The sequence below is a fragment of the Sinocyclocheilus rhinocerous genome, unplaced genomic scaffold (genome assembly GCF_001515625.1).
Source record: "Sinocyclocheilus rhinocerous isolate Xijiao unplaced genomic scaffold, SAMN03320098_v1.1 scaffold352, whole genome shotgun sequence".
NCBI lineage: Eukaryota > Metazoa > Chordata > Actinopteri > Cypriniformes > Cyprinidae > Sinocyclocheilus > Sinocyclocheilus rhinocerous.
This window is the reverse complement of record NW_015642448.1, coordinates 1684678-1702334: the sequence shown is the minus strand read 5'-3', so window position 1 is coordinate 1702334 and position 17657 is coordinate 1684678. Positions and strand designations below refer to the sequence as shown.

Sequence of the window (17657 nt, the reverse complement as noted above, 5' to 3'; positions counted from 1 at the left end):
TTTTTTGCAGCCTCCTGCCTCTTGACTCTCTATTTGGCATTTATTCACCCAGAGAAAATGAAAAATACCTTTTAAGTATTGGCGAAATTTGATAAAGTTTGCATATTAAAGCAATGTACATATTTGATAGTTGCATCTGTGACTGAGATTCTTATGGTAATTGAATATGAATTTTTATTTTATTTAATTTTTTTGAGAACCCGCTGCATTCATATGTACGATACCATAATTCACCTCAACTGAGGTGCACAATGTGAATAATACATATGTGAATCCTAACTCGTGGTACCCGCACAAAGGGCTGAAGGGGAAGGGACATGTATTTTGTGTATAGAAGGCTTTATGGAGAACTTTTACTTATTTTCCTATTACATTTTAACTGAATTTTAATTTTTTTTTTTTTATATATATATATATACACACATCTATATATAATAAATGTTTCACCACCCTTTCCCTCCTACAGTCACTGGTGAAATTGTCTCAAAGGCCTCTCATTTCATGATTCGGGTTTCTGTTTGATGCTCGGCATCCTCTCCAGCTGTGTATTTTCTACAAAGTCCAATTAGTAAATAAAAACGCTTTACTGTCGCATGCACTTTACATTCGTTTTCAGGTTAAGAGGCATGATTCTGTCAGAGCTTTTAATTATATTTGTAAATAAAGTGCTCATCACAAAAAAACAAGTGTCTTTCCATAGTCTGATTTTCTTTTCCAGGAATTTTATTCCAATGTGTTAATTTCCAGTATATAGCAGTGACAATTTTGTGAAATTAAAGGTGCAGCCATAAATACAACACAAATTTGCCTTGAATTTTATTCAAAGGTGCAAAGTTGTTGTTTTTTTTAAACTGAAGGCAGTCTGAATGCTTCCAAGCGAAGTGACATAAAGGCATAGACTGAAATTGCTCGATCAGTTCTCTTTCAATTCAACTAGAACAAAAGAAATGCATCATTCCTACAAGGCTTTTAAAGCAAAGAACATTTTAGTTTATGAGTTTCATTTTTTAAATAGCTGAAGTGAAAACGTACCGAGTCGAGCTCTGTTCAGCAACGACAGAAATTCGCAATTATTTCCTTATTTGCCAGCAAGCTGTTCGTAAAGTTTGGGCACATAGTCGTCCCACTCTGCCTGGAAGCAAGACCCTGCGATTGGAGCACCGAGGCCGTATTTCTTGCGGAAACCCTGGATCTTGAATTTTCCACGATTATCTCCAGAACGATTGGTGAGCACTCGTTCGGTGCAGCTGATGCCGTCTGGTTGCTCATAAACCAGCCACACGTAACGATGGAGACCTGAAGAGAATCGTACACAAGTGTCATTCACCACTCATACACCAACTTCCTGATGAGATGCAACATATTTTGCCACATTGAAGGACTATTTTACACAAAAATTAAAATTCTGTAATCATTTACTCAGTCATGTCGTTCCAAACCTGTATAATTCTTCTGCAGAACACAAACGATGTTTTAAAGCATGCTGGCAACCAAACCGTTTCAGTTCCTATTGACTTCCATTCTGTTTTTGTTTTTACAATGGAAGGTTGGTTACAAAAAAATCTTCAAAATATCTTTTGTCTTACACAGCACAAAGTCATACAGGTTTGTTTTTTGGTGGACTAGCCCTTTAATTGCGTAATTTTATGCCAGTCAGTCTAAACTCTCACCTGTTCCCTTGGGGGGTCCTGCACCAACATAGTCCGACATGACACATCCACTGGAGATGTCATTTCCTTTCATGTTGACGACAATGAAGTGGTGCCATTCCCTAAGATAAAACAGATGAAGTAACTTGCCTTCTAACCAGTTCAAACATGTTCACACTCACTAGAGAATCCCTTTGTTTACTATTGCAGTTTGTGTTCATCTTTCTTTCAGTTCTGATATGATGAATATGGCTGAATGATCTAAAACGATACCGAAATTTGGGGTCTTTTCGGCTGGGTGCATCTGGATCGGTCATGGCCAATGTGTACAGCTTACCGGGGTCACATCCCTCCCACTCAATGGATGTGGGCCGATTTTGCACCTACAAAATGAAACAACTTAAGATATAAAGTGTGAATTCATTTATATATTTTTTGTATTAGTATAACTTTTTGAACATTTATAACTGTGTACAAGGCAAACCTTTTGTTCCCCACTATTTTTAATAACCTTTTCGATTTTACATGCACTTAAACTGTCTGTCATTATGATTTTTAAATATCATTATTATTATTATTTTTAAACGTGGTATTTTAATTAATATGGGGTAAAAACTGCATGCATAATAGTTAAAAAAATGCTGTTTAAAACACTTTTGGTAATTGATGTCCTATTTGACACTGATGTCACTTCTTAACATGCCAAAACGAATTTATTTGTATATGTATTTCGGGGTCACATCCCTCCCACTCAATGGATGTGGGCCGATTTTGCACCTACAAAATGAAACAACTTAAGATATAAAGTGTGAATTCATTTATATATTTTTTGTATTAGTATAACTTTTTGAACATTTATAACTGTGTACAAGGCAAACCTTTTGTTCCCCACTATTTTTAATAACCTTTTCGATTTTACATGCACTTAAACTGTCTGTCATTATGATTTTTAAATATCATTATTATTATTATTATTTTTAAACGTGGTATTTTAATTAATATGGGGTAAAAACTGCATGCATAATAGTAAAAAAAATGCTGTTTAAAACACTTTTGGTAATTTATGTCCTATTTGACACTGATGTCACTTCTTAACATGCCAAAACAAATTTATTTGTATATGTATTTATAATATAATTTATAATATAAATTAAAATGCAATACAATTCAAATATAATAATAATTATTATTATTACTAGCACAACAGCTAACAGTTGCTTTAGACAATAGCATTTATTCTTATAAGTACTATATCCCTACTTAGGTTATGAGCAAAACTGTTCTAGCAAACAATTTTGGAATTGTATCTATATTTATAATACATAATGGCTTGTAATTTTATTCATTTATCAGTTGAGAACACTTGTATTCATTTGGCCTAATTTCCGTACTGCTATGCAGGTCTCTATTCTAATTAAGGCGGTGGCCCAATAATTTGTAGCTCACAATTTTTGCACGAGGTAATGCAGTGTCCACATCACGTGATCGTGGAATTTCTAGAGAGATGCGAGTTTGGCTGAGTGCGAACCTTGTGTCCATTACATAAACAGACAAAATGCATTCATTTTTAACCCTCTTTAGTAAATGCAAAGAAAACGTTAATTTCCACTAATTCTGGCAAACGTAATTAAAAAGGGTTATGCAAACGCATATCAATCAGCAAGTCAGACGTGATGCAGAACCGTTGTTAGCTAACGTTACAGGCACTGGCCTAAATTCCTGCATGCGCGTGCACTGGACTCTGACCTGAGTAGGAGTGAACACTTTCCCCAGCGAGTCAATTTCCAAAGAGCCATATTTGACCGTTAGAGGCTTGGCTGGCTGTTCCTCCACCTCTGTAAGCGCTAGAGAACCTGTCCATTCATTAATATCCACAGGCATGGTGACTCAGTGATCTTGCGAGATATCAACGCAGCAGAAAAGTAGAGCTTCTGTCTCCCCCTACAGTTGTTTTATTGTGATTGTTCCTTGAACTGTGTGGTCACCGGCATAGCCAATCAAATTGCCGCAGCTGACCAAGTTGTTAATTTCGATTGGTCTGACGGTCTGTCGGTATTCTTTGGCCCGCCTCCTATTCTGAAAGTTCGACTCATTTCCACGAATCGGTTCTTTCGAACACTTTAATGAACTTTGTTTTGTAACACTAGTTACTACGCATAAAACAACAACCAAGGGGAACAAAGGGAAAAGCGCAAACGTAAAAATATACAAGAAGACAAATTACTTAAATAAACAAATTATTTAAATAAATTATTTGGAAATTCTTTGGAGCTCACGAATATTTAATAAGCCTTCGCGTTATAAAAGGTCATCTAAATATAATTAGCATTTTAAAATTGCATTTAGAAGTAAATATTCATTTACATCATTCTATTGATGATGATATTATTATTATTATTATTATTATTATTATTCATGTTTAAAAAACGTTCGAATGCGTTTTGATCAAACTGATTCAGTACGATTCGTAAACATTTGATTCGTTGAAAAGTTCCGACTCAAATGAATCAGACGACACTGGACGTACAGTAAGCTGGACGGGATCAAGTTCAACGCTTTTCTAAAGAACTCCTCGTTTTTTAAACTCGTATTTGTAGTCTAAAACCCATTAAACCAGTTGTTAAACTTAGACTCGAGCTTACCAGACACAATTTCATAACGTAAAATTAAAATAAAATAAATAATAATAATAACAATGGTAAAAATTCACCCAGGCATCTTTTAAGGCACCTATAACGACAGGGGTCTTGCCTGCTGACAGTATGGCTGCCTTCAGCAGGGGAAGGCAGGGGATAAAATCTCTCTGCTGGTTTAGGACTTTAATATCTACAAGAAACTTTTCAGGTAATGCCTATTTAATAATAAAACATATTGTCGTAAAAATATTTTGACCACATCTTTTGCTTAATATGTCAATATCCGCAATTTACCTTCAGCAAATTCACTGTTCAGTTTGCTTGTACCGTATTATAGTTTTTTTTTTTAAATTAATATCACAACGCAAACTATTAAAGTCTCTGTCGTTAAATGACCTTGAAATTTCATTCTGATTCCAGCAGGTAAATTTGATTATGACCTCGTGGTCATTGGTGGAGGCTCTGGAGGGTTGGCATGTTCAAAAGAAGGTAGGTGTCATCCACTGTTGGGTAGTAACGGATTACATGTAATCTGGATTACATAATCAGATTCCAAAAATAAATTACATTTTAAAATACTCGTAATCAGACTACAGTTACTTTTTTATTTATTACATATTATTCACACAATATCAATAAATTATTCATAATTTATTGATTCTCCCTAATTCCTCTTTTTCATCTTTTAAATGTTACTTTCTAAAATAGAGTACCACTTATATACATTCAGAAAGTCTTCCAGTTTTGTAGACATTCACACAGAGATCAATCACTGGTCAGGTGGCTGTAATTACACAGACAATTGAGAGGCCACACAGCATTTGATTTACAAAAATCATTTTAATTTTAATTAGTGTTTTCTCAGCATTTCAACATTGCATCAACTACTGATGAACATTATTTTTTATTTGAATTATCACTCAGTAGGTTATTTAACCATGTTTTACTGTGTCTTTGGAAGGCTTTTGTCTTTCAAACACATTCAAATGCGCAAATTCACATTATTTATTATTTACATGTAATGCAGGGATACCCAAACTTTTTTTTTTGTCAGCCGGATCTATTTTTAATATATTTATTTGAAGTCCCCCCTGAGATTTGAAGGTAATAAGTTAATAATTAAGTAACACATTTGCATGTTCACAGTTCTGTGATGGTTAATGGTCACATGACATGCAGGTGAACAATTTTTTTTAATTTTTTTAGTAAGTGTTTTATTTTGATTGTTGTTATTTTATAATGATTTATTCAATTTTTTTTTCATTTTTATGATTTAATAATTAGCTTTACATTAAACTCGTGAACCCCCTGCAGTTCCTTCACGAGCCCCAGTTTGGGAAACCTTTGGAAAAGAAATGTAATATTTTTTTTTTCTTTGCATTTTTATATAAATATGGTACAAGATTATCCTATTTAAATCAATGTGATAAACTAGTTAGGCCAAAAGTAATCAAAAAGTAATCCTACTACATGCCCTTCTGGAATACATTGGTTCTGAATGTCATATTCAACGGTACAATGCTGATAAAGTGATTTTTGAACTTTCAATGCATCTCCTTAATTGATCTAAGCTAAGATGTCATTTAGTGTTTTTGATGCTTGACAATTTATTTTGCTTACAGCTGCCCAATTAGGGCAGAGAGTTGCTGTCTTGGACTATGTCGAACCTTCACTAAAAGGTACATACCCACCCATTTATAGTTGTCATCATCTATCTTTTTGTTGGAAATGTGTTTATTTCGAAAACAACTAATCAGCTCTTGCTGCCTTTAGGCACGAAGTGGGGTCTTGGTGGCACGTGTGTGAATGTCGGCTGTATTCCAAAGAAGCTTATGCATCAGGCGGCACTGCTTGGCACTGCTGTCAAAGATGCTAGGAAGTATGGCTGGCAAATCCCAGAATCCCTGTCACATGACTGGTGAGTTTCATGAATCTATATCAGAAACGCGTGGCATTGCTTATAGACAGAGCAGCTTTATTGCGGTAATTATTAGTGTAGCTTCATCCTGATCAGAGCATGTAATAATATTCATTTAATATTGAGTGGTGAGGTAGGTTTTGTTTCAAATACTACTTTCACAAGCGCTTTATGAGGCACAGCACCACCTTGTGGTAAAAAAAAAAACAGATGTCCGACTGCTCAAATGCAAAAGAACAACAGTCTTTGCACTAGAGGGCACTCCAGGTCTGATTAAGAGGTTAGGGGTTTACAGGTTTTTTTTTTTTTTTTTTTTACAGAAATACTCCTGAACGAGATGTACAAGTCTGCAGGATAAAATTATTTATGAAAAGCTCTGAATATTTCATTATTGAAAACTGTGAACTGTGAAATCTTATTTATGTTTTATATGCTATGCATTTCATTATTTGGTACATTTTTTTTTACCTTCAGCAAATTCACTGTTCAGTTTGCTTGTACCGTATTATAGTTTTTTTTTTTAAATTAATATCACAACGCAAACTATTAAAGTCTCTGTCGTTAAATGACCTTGAAATTTCATTCTGATTCCAGCAGGTAAATTTGATTATGACCTCGTGGTCATTGGTGGAGGCTCTGGAGGGTTGGCATGTTCAAAAGAAGGTAGGTGTCATCCACTGTTGGGTAGTAACGGATTACATGTAATCTGGATTACATAATCAGATTCCAAAAATAAATTACATTTTAAAATACTCGTAATCAGACTACAGTTACTTTTTTATTTATTACATATTATTCACACAATATCAATAAATTATTCATAATTTATTGATTCTCCCTAATTCCTCTTTTTCATCTTTTAAATGTTACTTTCTAAAATAGAGTACCACTTATATACATTCAGAAAGTCTTCCAGTTTTGTAGACATTCACACAGAGATCAATCACTGGTCAGGTGGCTGTAATTACACAGACAATTGAGAGGCCACACAGCATTTGATTTACAAAAATCATTTTAATTTTAATTAGTGTTTTCTCAGCATTTCAACATTGCATCAACTACTGATGAACATTATTTTTTATTTGAATTATCACTCAGTAGGTTATTTAACCATGTTTTACTGTGTCTTTGGAAGGCTTTTGTCTTTCAAACACATTCAAATGCGCAAATTCACATTATTTATTATTTACATGTAATGCAGGGATACCCAAACTTTTTTTTTTGTCAGCCGGATCTATTTTTAATATATTTATTTGAAGTCCCCCCTGAGATTTGAAGGTAATAAGTTAATAATTAAGTAACACATTTGCATGTTCACAGTTCTGTGATGGTTAATGGTCACATGACATGCAGGTGAACAATTTTTTTTTATTTTTTTAGTAAGTGTTTTATTTTGATTGTTGTTATTTTATAATGATTTATTAAATTTTTTTTTCATTTTTATGATTTAATAATTAGCTTTACATTAAACTCGTGAACCCCCTGCAGTTCCTTCACGAGCCCCAGTTTGGGAAACCTTTGGAAAAGAAATGTAATATTTTTTTTTTCTTTGCATTTTTATATAAATATGGTACAAGATTATCCTATTTAAATCAATGTGATAAACTAGTTAGGCCAAAAGTAATCAAAAAGTAATCCTACTACAGGCCCTTCTGGAATACATTGGTTCTGAATGTCATATTCCAATGGTACAATGCTGATAAAAGTGATTTTTGAACTTTCAATGCATCTCCTTAATTGATCTAAGCTAAGATGTAATTTAGTGTTTTTGATGCTTGACAATTTATTTTGCTTACAGCTGCCCAATTAGGGCAGAGAGTTGCTGTCTTGGACTATGTCGAACCTTCACTAAAAGGTACATACCCACCCATTTATAGTTGTCATCATCTATCTTTTTGTTGGAAATGTGTTTATTTCGAAAACAACTAATCAGCTCTTGCTGCCTTTAGGCACGAAGTGGGGTCTTGGTGGCACGTGTGTGAATGTCGGCTGTATTCCAAAGAAGCTTATGCATCAGGCGGCACTGCTTGGCACTGCTGTCAAAGATGCTAGGAAGTATGGCTGGCAAATCCCAGAATCCCTGTCACATGACTGGTGAGTTTCATGAATCTATATCAGAAACGCGTGGCATTGCTTATAGACAGAGCAGCTTTATTGCGGTAATTATTAGTGTAGCTTCATCCTGATCAGAGCATGTAATAATATTCATTTAATATTGAGTGGTGAGGTAGGTTTTGTTTCAAATACTACTTTCACAAGCGCTTTATGAGGCACAGCACCACCTTGTGGTAAAAAAAAAAACAGATGTCCGACTGCTCAAATGCAAAAGAACAACAGTCTTTGCACTAGAGGGCACTCCAGGTCTGATTAAGAGGTTAGGGGTTTACAGGTTTTTTTTTTTTTTTTTTTTTTACAAAAGCTGGCCTTAAATACAACTTTCCATACATTTGCAATACCATTGCTGAGCTATATTTGGCGTTCTCCCTGAAAATATTAAACTAATGTCTTTTTGTAAATGGATAATATAGCACTTTCAGTGGGTGTTTGACCTCCTGTTTCCCCTCAAACTTGAAAAGGAAGTGTGTCTGTGTGTACACACACATAATATAAAAACCCTACACCTCCATGTACATATACAGTAATAGCCTCTTTAATTGTTTACTCTCACATTCATATTTTATTGTTATAATAAGAGGTTTGTTTGAAACTACATCTTGTTGAGATGTTTATTTATTTTTACCAAAAGGCATTAGTATGAAAAAAATCATGTGCATGTATGTCTACCTATTTCAATGTAGCAAAATATTAAATCTCAAATGCATGTGAGGTGTCTGTAGGGATTTGCATTATTGTGACCAGGTAAGTTCCAGTAGAACTGTAGTTTTGTGAAATATGTTTCAGGTCAACAATGGCTGAGGCTGTCCAGAACCATGTGAAGTCTCTAAACTGGGGTCACAGAGTTCAACTACAAGACAAGTAAGATTACTATTAAAATAACATCACCTGTATGTACTTTTTTCAGTATTGTTTATAGATTTTATATAGAGACCATTTGTCGATCGAGAGCAATGTAACGGTTTATTCTTTTGGAGTTAATGATAACTATTTCTGTGCAGATCCAAGCAACCTTTTTAAAATGATCCATATAATGTGATGCTGACTGTGGCTGTTGGAAAAAGTAAATTATGTCGTTAGACTAATGTGTCAGAATCTTGGTTGTTGAACTACAGGTTGAGGGTTCAAAAAACACTTTATCACCATTGTACCGTTGACTATGACATTCAGCACCAGTGTATTCCAGAAGGGCCTGTAGTAGGTGTACAGTGCTTCTTTCAGAGTAAATATGGTGTATTAGCTAATTACTGAAAATAATTATGAATGATTTGGGAAGAAATATGCAGATGTTTTAGAGCAGAGTCTTTGTTCCCCAGTAGATCTCATTAGCTGTCCATCTCTTTCACCATTTCATCAGGTAATTACAGTCTGAGGCTATATGAACATAGAGAATGTGCCATCATGATAAATTGTACTAAATTTCAGCCGTCTTGCTGTATGGCTCTGAGGCAAACAGGTGTGGTGATGTCATTTCCCAGAATGCACAAAGTATATGTCTCCACATTACAGCAGAAGTGTCAGGTTGTGTTTGAACAGCAAAATTGTTAATGATCACATTTTGTTATTGCTGTTATCGCCATAGGTTGACATGGAGAATTATGATGCCAGTAGACAACTTCGGTTCATGTGTTGGTATTTTAATGTGATATAACAATCTCTCTGTCCGATGTTACAGGAAGGTGAAATATTTGAATATGAAGGGCAATCTGGTGGATAAACACACTATCAGAGCTGTAAATGCCAAAGGGAAAGAGGTATGATTTTGAGTTTAAAACCACTTAATTCTCTGAAATATTATTTAACCAGCAATCTGATGTGCCATGTTCTTGTTTACCTTTGTATTCTTTGTATTCACAGATGACAGTGACCGCCAAAAACATTGTGTTAGCTACTGGTGGACGGCCGAAGTACCCTACACATGTAAGTGTGCTTGCCAGTGCAGGCGGGCATGTGTGGGTGTTGTCTTTCCACTATGTGACCTTGTTCTGTTGATAAGCGAGCAGCAGAGATAACTTCCTCTTGTCTAACTTTCCAAATATGAGACAATTGATATTATTCTTCCTCAGACTTGAAAGCCTGCTATTTGTCTTTGCTTCCATTGAGATACTGGTAAAAGATAACCATATTCGAAATGATCAAGAGACCAGTAAAGAGTGGAACAAACATATTTATTTTCCTCGGTTTGGGGTAAATAGGCAAAATATTGTACAGTTAAAGAAATAGATGCTTCTTCTTGGAGCAATTACTGTTTTGTATTGTGACATTGTTTTCATAAAAAATAATATATATATATATATTTTTTTTTTTACAATAATATATATTTTTTAATATTGGGAGCATTTTATTTTTTCATTATTAGTATTATTATAAACAGTAATTGTTATTTTTGAGTTTTATTTTTAAAAAAAGTAAATAAATAGGCAAGAAATTATCAATTTAAAGAAAGTGATGTCTCAGGGCAATTCATGTTTTGCAGTGTTTTCATGAAAAATAATAATTGAGAGATTATTTTACATTCATATTAAATTAATCAAATTGAACAAATCAAAATGTTTATTTAATGTAACATTACTTACTATACATATATAGTTAAACATATGTTAAATTGGATAATGTTATTGAGGAATATTGGAAGAATTTTATTTGATCATTGTTGGTATTATTTACAACAGTAATTGTTATTTTTGAATTTTAAGTAATGTTAATATAATATCAATATTTATATACATGGAATTGTACATTTAGTATTAGTATTGATAGTATTAATGGTTTTATTTAGATTTTAATGTTTCTATAGCTTTTAATATTATATTTTTAAAAAATGATTACTATTAAATTGATTGCTGCTTGTGCTGAATATTTCATCTTTAAAATGACCGATCTGTATGGTTCATCCTTCAGGTCCCAGGAGCCATGGAGTTCGGGATCACAAGTGATGATGTCTTCTGGCTCAAAGAGTCTCCCAAAAAAACGTAAGTGACTTTTATATTGTGGACCAGACCGCAGAGCAAACATGTGAGAAAACATATTCACCCATTAAGTCTGATTAAAGGAAGGCAGCACTTTATTGAGTGATTCAGCGTCATCTTCCAGTCGTGAGAGGTCAAGAAATTTGCTTTACCTGTTGCTTTGCTCATACTTCTAATTATGCTTGTCACGTTTAGCCAGCTGCATTTGTATGCAAGTTCATTATTATTATATTACACATTCTTTTCCAGAATGCACTGAGCAAAATACAGACTTTATTTAGAGATGAACTTCTGCTTAAACTCGTATTTTCAGTTCCTTACCCTCAACTCGAGTCACGCTAGTTACTGTCATGGCCACATCCTCTCAGACAGCTGATGTTGTTTTGCTGTTGAGCTGTCAGCTGTACAGGTGTGATTTCAGACTGTTGCCAGTAACAGTGCTCATCCTGTGGAAGTGGCAAGACCTTGGTGACTGACGGGCATGAGCAAGACTATTGGCACGCATGCCCGAGAGGGCGAAGGAAAAGCTTTTACATTGACTCGTGCAGTCGTTTCCACCAAAACAGCAGAGCATCTGTCAGGACTGATGACATACTGTATGCTTTGGATTCTCAAGACTACCAAATGATGCATTCAGTTTGATATCAACCCTTGGGCTCATTACATAAACGTCAATGTTGAAAAGAACTTGTTTTGAAGGAACCAGGTGACTATTTTGCCTGTGGTTCAGGTGTCCAATAGGCCTCGGGACCCACAGATGCTCATGCAGTAAATAGTCCTCTGTCCTGTTATCTCTCTCTGCTCTGCTGAAATGAAAGGAGGCTCAGTCTGGGCAGACGTTAGGGAAGGCACAGCATGAACTTGCTGATCTTATCATGGTCGGGGTTATTATAGAAGTGCTGCCCAAGGTTGACTGAGTCTACAGTATCCACAGTTCCCACACACTCCCCAGGATGAACTCTCCCTCCTGCTGTTAATGCATGAATATAGAAGCTAGTAGGACTTTGACCAAAGAGAATGTTATGCTAGGCCTAACAGTAAATGGCTGCAGTTATTTAAGGACATGTTAAAATATGACCAGATTTTTTTTTTTCTCCTATTTTACATATTGAGTGAAAAGAAATTTATGGCAGAGAGAGGTAATGTGATTCGGAAACATGACAGTGGATTCAAACTGGGGTGAGAATCAGCAGAGACATGGTGATGTGACATTATATCTGGATCATAATATGATTATGATATGTGTGACCCTGGACCACAAAACCAGTCATAAGGGTCAATTTTTCGAAATTGAGATTTATACATCATCTGAAAGCTGAATAAATAAGCTTTCCATTGATGTATGGTTTGTTAGGATAGGACAATATTTGGCCGAGATACAACTATTCGAATATCTGGAATCTGAGGGTGCAAAAAAATCAAAATACTGAGAAAATCGCCTTTAAAGTTGTCCAAATGAAGTTCTTAGCAATGCATATTACTAATCAAAAATTAAGTTTTAATATATTTACAGTAGGAAATTTACAAAATATCTTCATGGAACATGATCTTTACTTAATATCCTAATGATTTTTGGCATAAAAGAAAAATCTATAATTTTGACCCATACAATGTATTTTTAGCCATTGCTACAAATATACCCCAGCAACTTAAGACTGGTTTTGTGGTCCAGGGTCACATATAATTATGCAATTATTTTTGTTTAATGTGTAGTTATTTAAAATTGTGATATTGCATACTTTCATTCACTTTTTCATTCATCTGAATTGGGCTATGCATAATTATGTTCTTATGCTCAGTCTAAGATTGGATTATGATTAAATGGAACAAATATAATGTGTTTTTGCAAAAAGTAATTTTGTTTAATCTGTGAGGGGCCATATAACATTATACATCATACTTCTATATAACATATCTAAATTATTATTATACACTATTGAAGCGTTTGGAATAATTGAGTTTTAAGTCTCTTATGCTCACCAATGCTGCATTTATTTGATCAAAATATTGTGAAATATTATTACAATTTAAAACGACTATTTTTTATTTTAATATACTTTAATTCATTATTTAAAAATGATGTTATTTGTTTATTCATGTGATGGTTAAGCTGAATTTTCAGCAGCCAATACTCCATAAAAATGAAGGATCATGTGACACTGAAGACTGAAGGAATCAGAATCATTAATTCTGATTCCTTAAATAATTTTTTTAACTAATAATATTTCACAATTTTGCTGTTTTTACTTTGGTTTTGATCAAATCGTTGCAACATTGGTGAGCATATATGACCTCTGTCAAACACATTACAAATATTTATTAACATTAAACATAAATAATAAATAACAAATAATTAAACATAAAAAAAATGATGAATAAATCAAGTTATTCTTTATTCTACATATTTGACCAGTAGTGTATATAACCAATTAAAATTGAGGATGTGTGTGAACATGCAAATTGGCTCAAAATTTTAAGATGTTCATTTTAAGGTTTTAAATTATTAAATGTATTATTAATTATGAAATGTATTAAATAATAAATGACTAATTTCAGTAATGAAAATAATTTCAATAGATTTCAATATGTTGTCAATATATTATATGTGAAGGGAGAAGAAGTGTTACCTATACAAATGCAAATCAATGCAATGCATTTAGGTCTCATGTATCCTGTATTAGTCATTCTATGTTAACTGAAATGTCCCTTATACTAATCCAGACAGAAGGTTTTTAGCCCATGTCATTCCTGATCATCAGACTTTTTGCACTGTGGCAGGTAGGAGCTCAGGTGTTTTGTTGATAAAACAGCAGAAAAGAGGTCTGAGATTTTGCTCCTAATCCCTCCATAAGCTGCCTCACAAAAGAGCAGTAAGTGCAGATGTGCATTAGCAGTGTTGTACACCGAATGCGTGTGATGTTGCATTGGCGTAAGTGGGTATCACTCAGCAGTAACGTGTAGGAACATCCTCGAGGATTAGACCTTGTGTTAACAATTAGACTTCGCCATGACCATGAATCTCAGGGCGGATTAAAGCTGATGTTGGACGTCGACCACACACACAGTCATTTTATTGTGTTTTATTGTGTTAAAGTGGTGTGCAACATTTTAGTATCATTTATTTTTTCATTATGTTTCCTACGTCCTGTGACTGATTTACTGACTCTTTTGCATTTGTTTGTTTGTCATTGTTATGTGACATCATTGTTCATGTTGCTCATCTGTGATCTCATTAATTGCTGTTTTCTGTGTGTTTCAGGTTGGTTGTTGGTGCCAGTTGTATCCTTGAAAGCCCACTTACTGTAAAGGCGGAGTGTCTACAGATGACTCTATTAGAAGAAACACAATGATTAATCATGGAGTGCATTTACATGTTCAACCAATTGCTGATAAATCGGCTGAAGATGAAAAAGATTTTGTTTTTAGTCTGTTTTTCTTTACCAGAATACTGCTGAATACACCACGGAAACTAAAGGTTTACGTGGTGCAGTGAGCACCAATCTTTATGTTGGTTTTTCTTATGGTTTTTGACTGAGTTTTACCCACTAAGGCGTTTACATGTTCTTACATGTTGTCAGGTTATTAAGGATAATTAGTGTATGATTGTGCATGTAAACACACTCAAGTTTTTCCTCATAGACTGTGATTTTGAAAACCTAATAAATTAGCAATAAAAGAATAAAAAGCTTCAGTTAGACTGTATATTAGACTGTATTTTCTGTTTTATTTGTTTAATTATTTTACTATAAAGTTAGTAAATCATTACTGTTTTCCTTCACTGTGTGTGTGTGTGTGTAAAGATGTAGCGTTGGAATGTGCATTTTGTTTTTAGTCTGTTTTTCTTTACCAGAATACTGCTGAATACACCACGGAAACTAAAGGTTTACGTGGTGCAGTGAGCACCAATCTTTATGTTGGTTTTTCTTATGGTTTTTGACTGAGTTTTACCCACTAAGGCGTTTACATGTTCTTACATGTTGTCAGGTTATTAAGGATAATTAGTGTATGATTGTGCATGTAAACACACTCAAGTTTTTCCTCATAGACTGTGATTTTGAAAACCTACTAAATTAGCAATAAAAGAATAAAAAGCTTCAGTTAGACTGTATTTTCTGTTTTATTTGTTTAATTATTTTACTATAAAGTTAGTAAATCATTACTGTTTTCCTTCACTGTGTGTGTGTGTGTGTAAAGATGTAGCGTTGGAATGTGCCGGCTTCCTTACAGGCATTGGACTGGACACCACTGTGATGGTGCGCAGTATCGCCCTCCGGGGGTTTGATCAGGTACTGCATCTCTCTTTTGGTCCCTTGACAACATGTCCTCTCTGATGTATTTAGAAACGACAACAACAAAAATCTCTCCTCTTTTTTTATTAACCTGATTTAATTTGTATTTGAGTTGTGAAATATACTTATAAGAATAGTTATTATCGGTCTCAATAACATTGCTTTTGGTTTTGGGCATTCTTTAATGTGACTCACCCTGGTAGAACCGCCAGGCTGTATGGCAAAAACAGGATGAGAGACCTGGCCAGACTTGTTTTATGACCCTGTTTTTTAAGCATTCATCTTTAATTAATGGTTGTAGTGTTCTGACAGGAGATTTGTCATGTTGTTATTAAGCATTACACCCGCAGTATGGTCTGAAAGTAGTAACAGAATGACAACAAAGAGCAAATTGCTCCGTTGAAGTAAAATCTGTGTTTAAGAAAACAAATGATAAGGAAAAGCTCTTAAATGTATTTTGAAAGCATCATTTTATTTGTACAGTACTCTTGTAGATAAAATCTGTTCTCCTTCAATTAAAATGTTACGGAAGTTCTAAGCGGCCATGCAATATATATTTTTTCCTTCTTGTTTTCTCGTTATAACGACTTAATTTTCTCGTTATCTCGACATAACGAAAGTTGTTTTCTCGTTGTATATATATATATATATATATACTTTTAATTTAAAAGTTAAAATATTTTTTTTAATTTATTAGTATTATTTATTTATTTTATTTTTTTTGCTTATATGGTATTACTGTGGCCTAACTGTTGCTAGGTTAGAAATTCATAACTCACTCCACAGTCTCTTTTTTTCTCACATAATAAAATACCTCACTCAGTTACAAATCAATGCCATTTATCTATGTCGAGATCACGAGAAAATTAAGTCGTTATAATGAGAAAACAACTCGTTATGTCGAGATCACGAGAAAATTAAGTCGTTATAACGAGAAAACAACTCCTTATGTCGATATCACAAGAAAATTAAGTCGTTATAACGAGAAGTAAAAAAAATATATTGCATGGCCGCTTAGAACTTCCGTAAAATGTTATGCATATTATTATATATTTGGAGAAATATCTATTATTATTAGGGGTTATAGGGTTCTTATTTGATGTGTCCATATGATGCTTTAAAGTATTTTCTTTTATATTTTTAGTTATGTTAGTTACTAAAAAGTAGCTTTTAGTGATTTTTATTGTGAGATGTTTAAAAATGTATTATTTGTTATTTCCTCTTGTTTATTGATTTGAAGGCAAATGACAGTTTTGTTTGTGTCCAGCATTTACAGAGAATGATGTCTCTGAGATTAAGATCTAAAATAATTTTTCTGAAACTATTTAGCTTGCATGACTCTAAAGAATAGAGATAGTTAATGTTTTATTTTTTCTGCTTGTCTCTCAGCAAATGTCTGGTTTAGTCACAGACTACATGGAGGCCTATGGCACCAAGTTCTCCTGGAAGTGTACACCAAAAAGCATAGAAAAGCTCCCATCTGGGATTCTTCGCGTCACATGGATGAATCTAAACACTAAAGAGGAACATCAAGACACCTTCAACTCAGTACTTTGGGCTGTAGGTGAGGCCTTAATGCATCTCAAATACACATTCAGCGTGATTTAATTTATTAGGCACTTTTGTTGCTAGGTTAGAAATTCATAACTCACTCCACAGTCTCTTTTTTTCTCACATAATAAAATACCTCACTCAGTTACAAATCAATGTCATCCATTTATCTATTTATTTTCTAAGGAGCCGTGTAATAAGCAGAATACAGTCAACCAGTCATTTTATTAAAGTAAATCTTTTGAAAAAAAATCAACAAAAAAACTTCCGTTTCATTGATCAAACTGTCAGGGTTTATTTAGCGATTAATGACTGTCTCACTGTACTTTGTCTCTTACTGCTCTAACAGAGATTAATGCTGCAGGAAAACATGTTGTACAGTTGAGTCATCCGCTGTGATCAGTTATGCTTTCATCGCATTTCAAAAGCATAAATCCTCAAAATACATATATCTGTTTGTGCTTATATTGTCCTATTCCACAGTGCTGCCTTATCAGCAAAAACTAGACTATCAGCCTGAAAACAGGGTA

At 33.9% G+C, this 17657-nt stretch overlaps 2 protein-coding genes across 2 annotated transcripts in view; one reads left to right on the top strand and one right to left on the bottom strand.

Annotated features, from left to right (window-relative positions):
• Window positions 1–702: 702 nt before the first annotated feature.
• Window positions 703–3605, bottom strand: pebp1 (phosphatidylethanolamine binding protein 1). Its single transcript, XM_016572816.1, has 4 exons — window positions 3396–3605; window positions 1923–2032; window positions 1671–1771; window positions 703–1296 (listed from the first exon to the last, which is right to left on the bottom strand). Exons 1-4 carry the CDS (start codon window positions 3528–3530, stop codon window positions 1079–1081), a joined length of 564 nt encoding a protein of 187 aa, XP_016428302.1. The 5' UTR covers window positions 3531–3605; the 3' UTR covers window positions 703–1078.
• Window positions 3606–4165: 560 nt separating this feature from the next.
• txnrd2.2 (thioredoxin reductase 2, tandem duplicate 2) overlaps window positions 4166–17657 on the top strand; it is a 29434-nt gene continuing 15942 nt past the window's right edge. The window contains exons 1-11 of the mRNA XM_016572815.1: window positions 4166–4493; window positions 4706–4774; window positions 5908–5964; window positions 6059–6203; window positions 9105–9179; window positions 9994–10072; window positions 10176–10238; window positions 11220–11290; window positions 14547–14566; window positions 15482–15573; window positions 16966–17140. Of these exons, the coding sequence (XP_016428301.1) occupies window positions 4412–4493; window positions 4706–4774; window positions 5908–5964; window positions 6059–6203; window positions 9105–9179; window positions 9994–10072; window positions 10176–10238; window positions 11220–11290; window positions 14547–14566; window positions 15482–15573; window positions 16966–17140 (928 nt within the window). The 5' untranslated portion in view covers window positions 4166–4411. The remainder of the gene's footprint in view (window positions 4494–4705; window positions 4775–5907; window positions 5965–6058; window positions 6204–9104; window positions 9180–9993; window positions 10073–10175; window positions 10239–11219; window positions 11291–14546; window positions 14567–15481; window positions 15574–16965; window positions 17141–17657) is intronic.

Bases quoted from the DNA above. Each gene is read 5' to 3' on its own strand.
- pebp1 (XM_016572816.1), bottom strand. From the start codon at position 3,530: ATGCCTGTGGATATTAATGAATGGACAGGTTCTCTAGCGCTTACAGAG. The intron at 2,033-3,395 runs GTCAGAGTCCAG...TTCATTTTGTAG, and splicing joins AAGTGTTCACTCCTACTCAG to GTGCAAAATCGGCCCACATC. The intron at 1,772-1,922 runs GTATCGTTTTAG...GTTTTATCTTAG, and splicing joins CGAAAAGACCCCAAATTTCG to GGAATGGCACCACTTCATTG.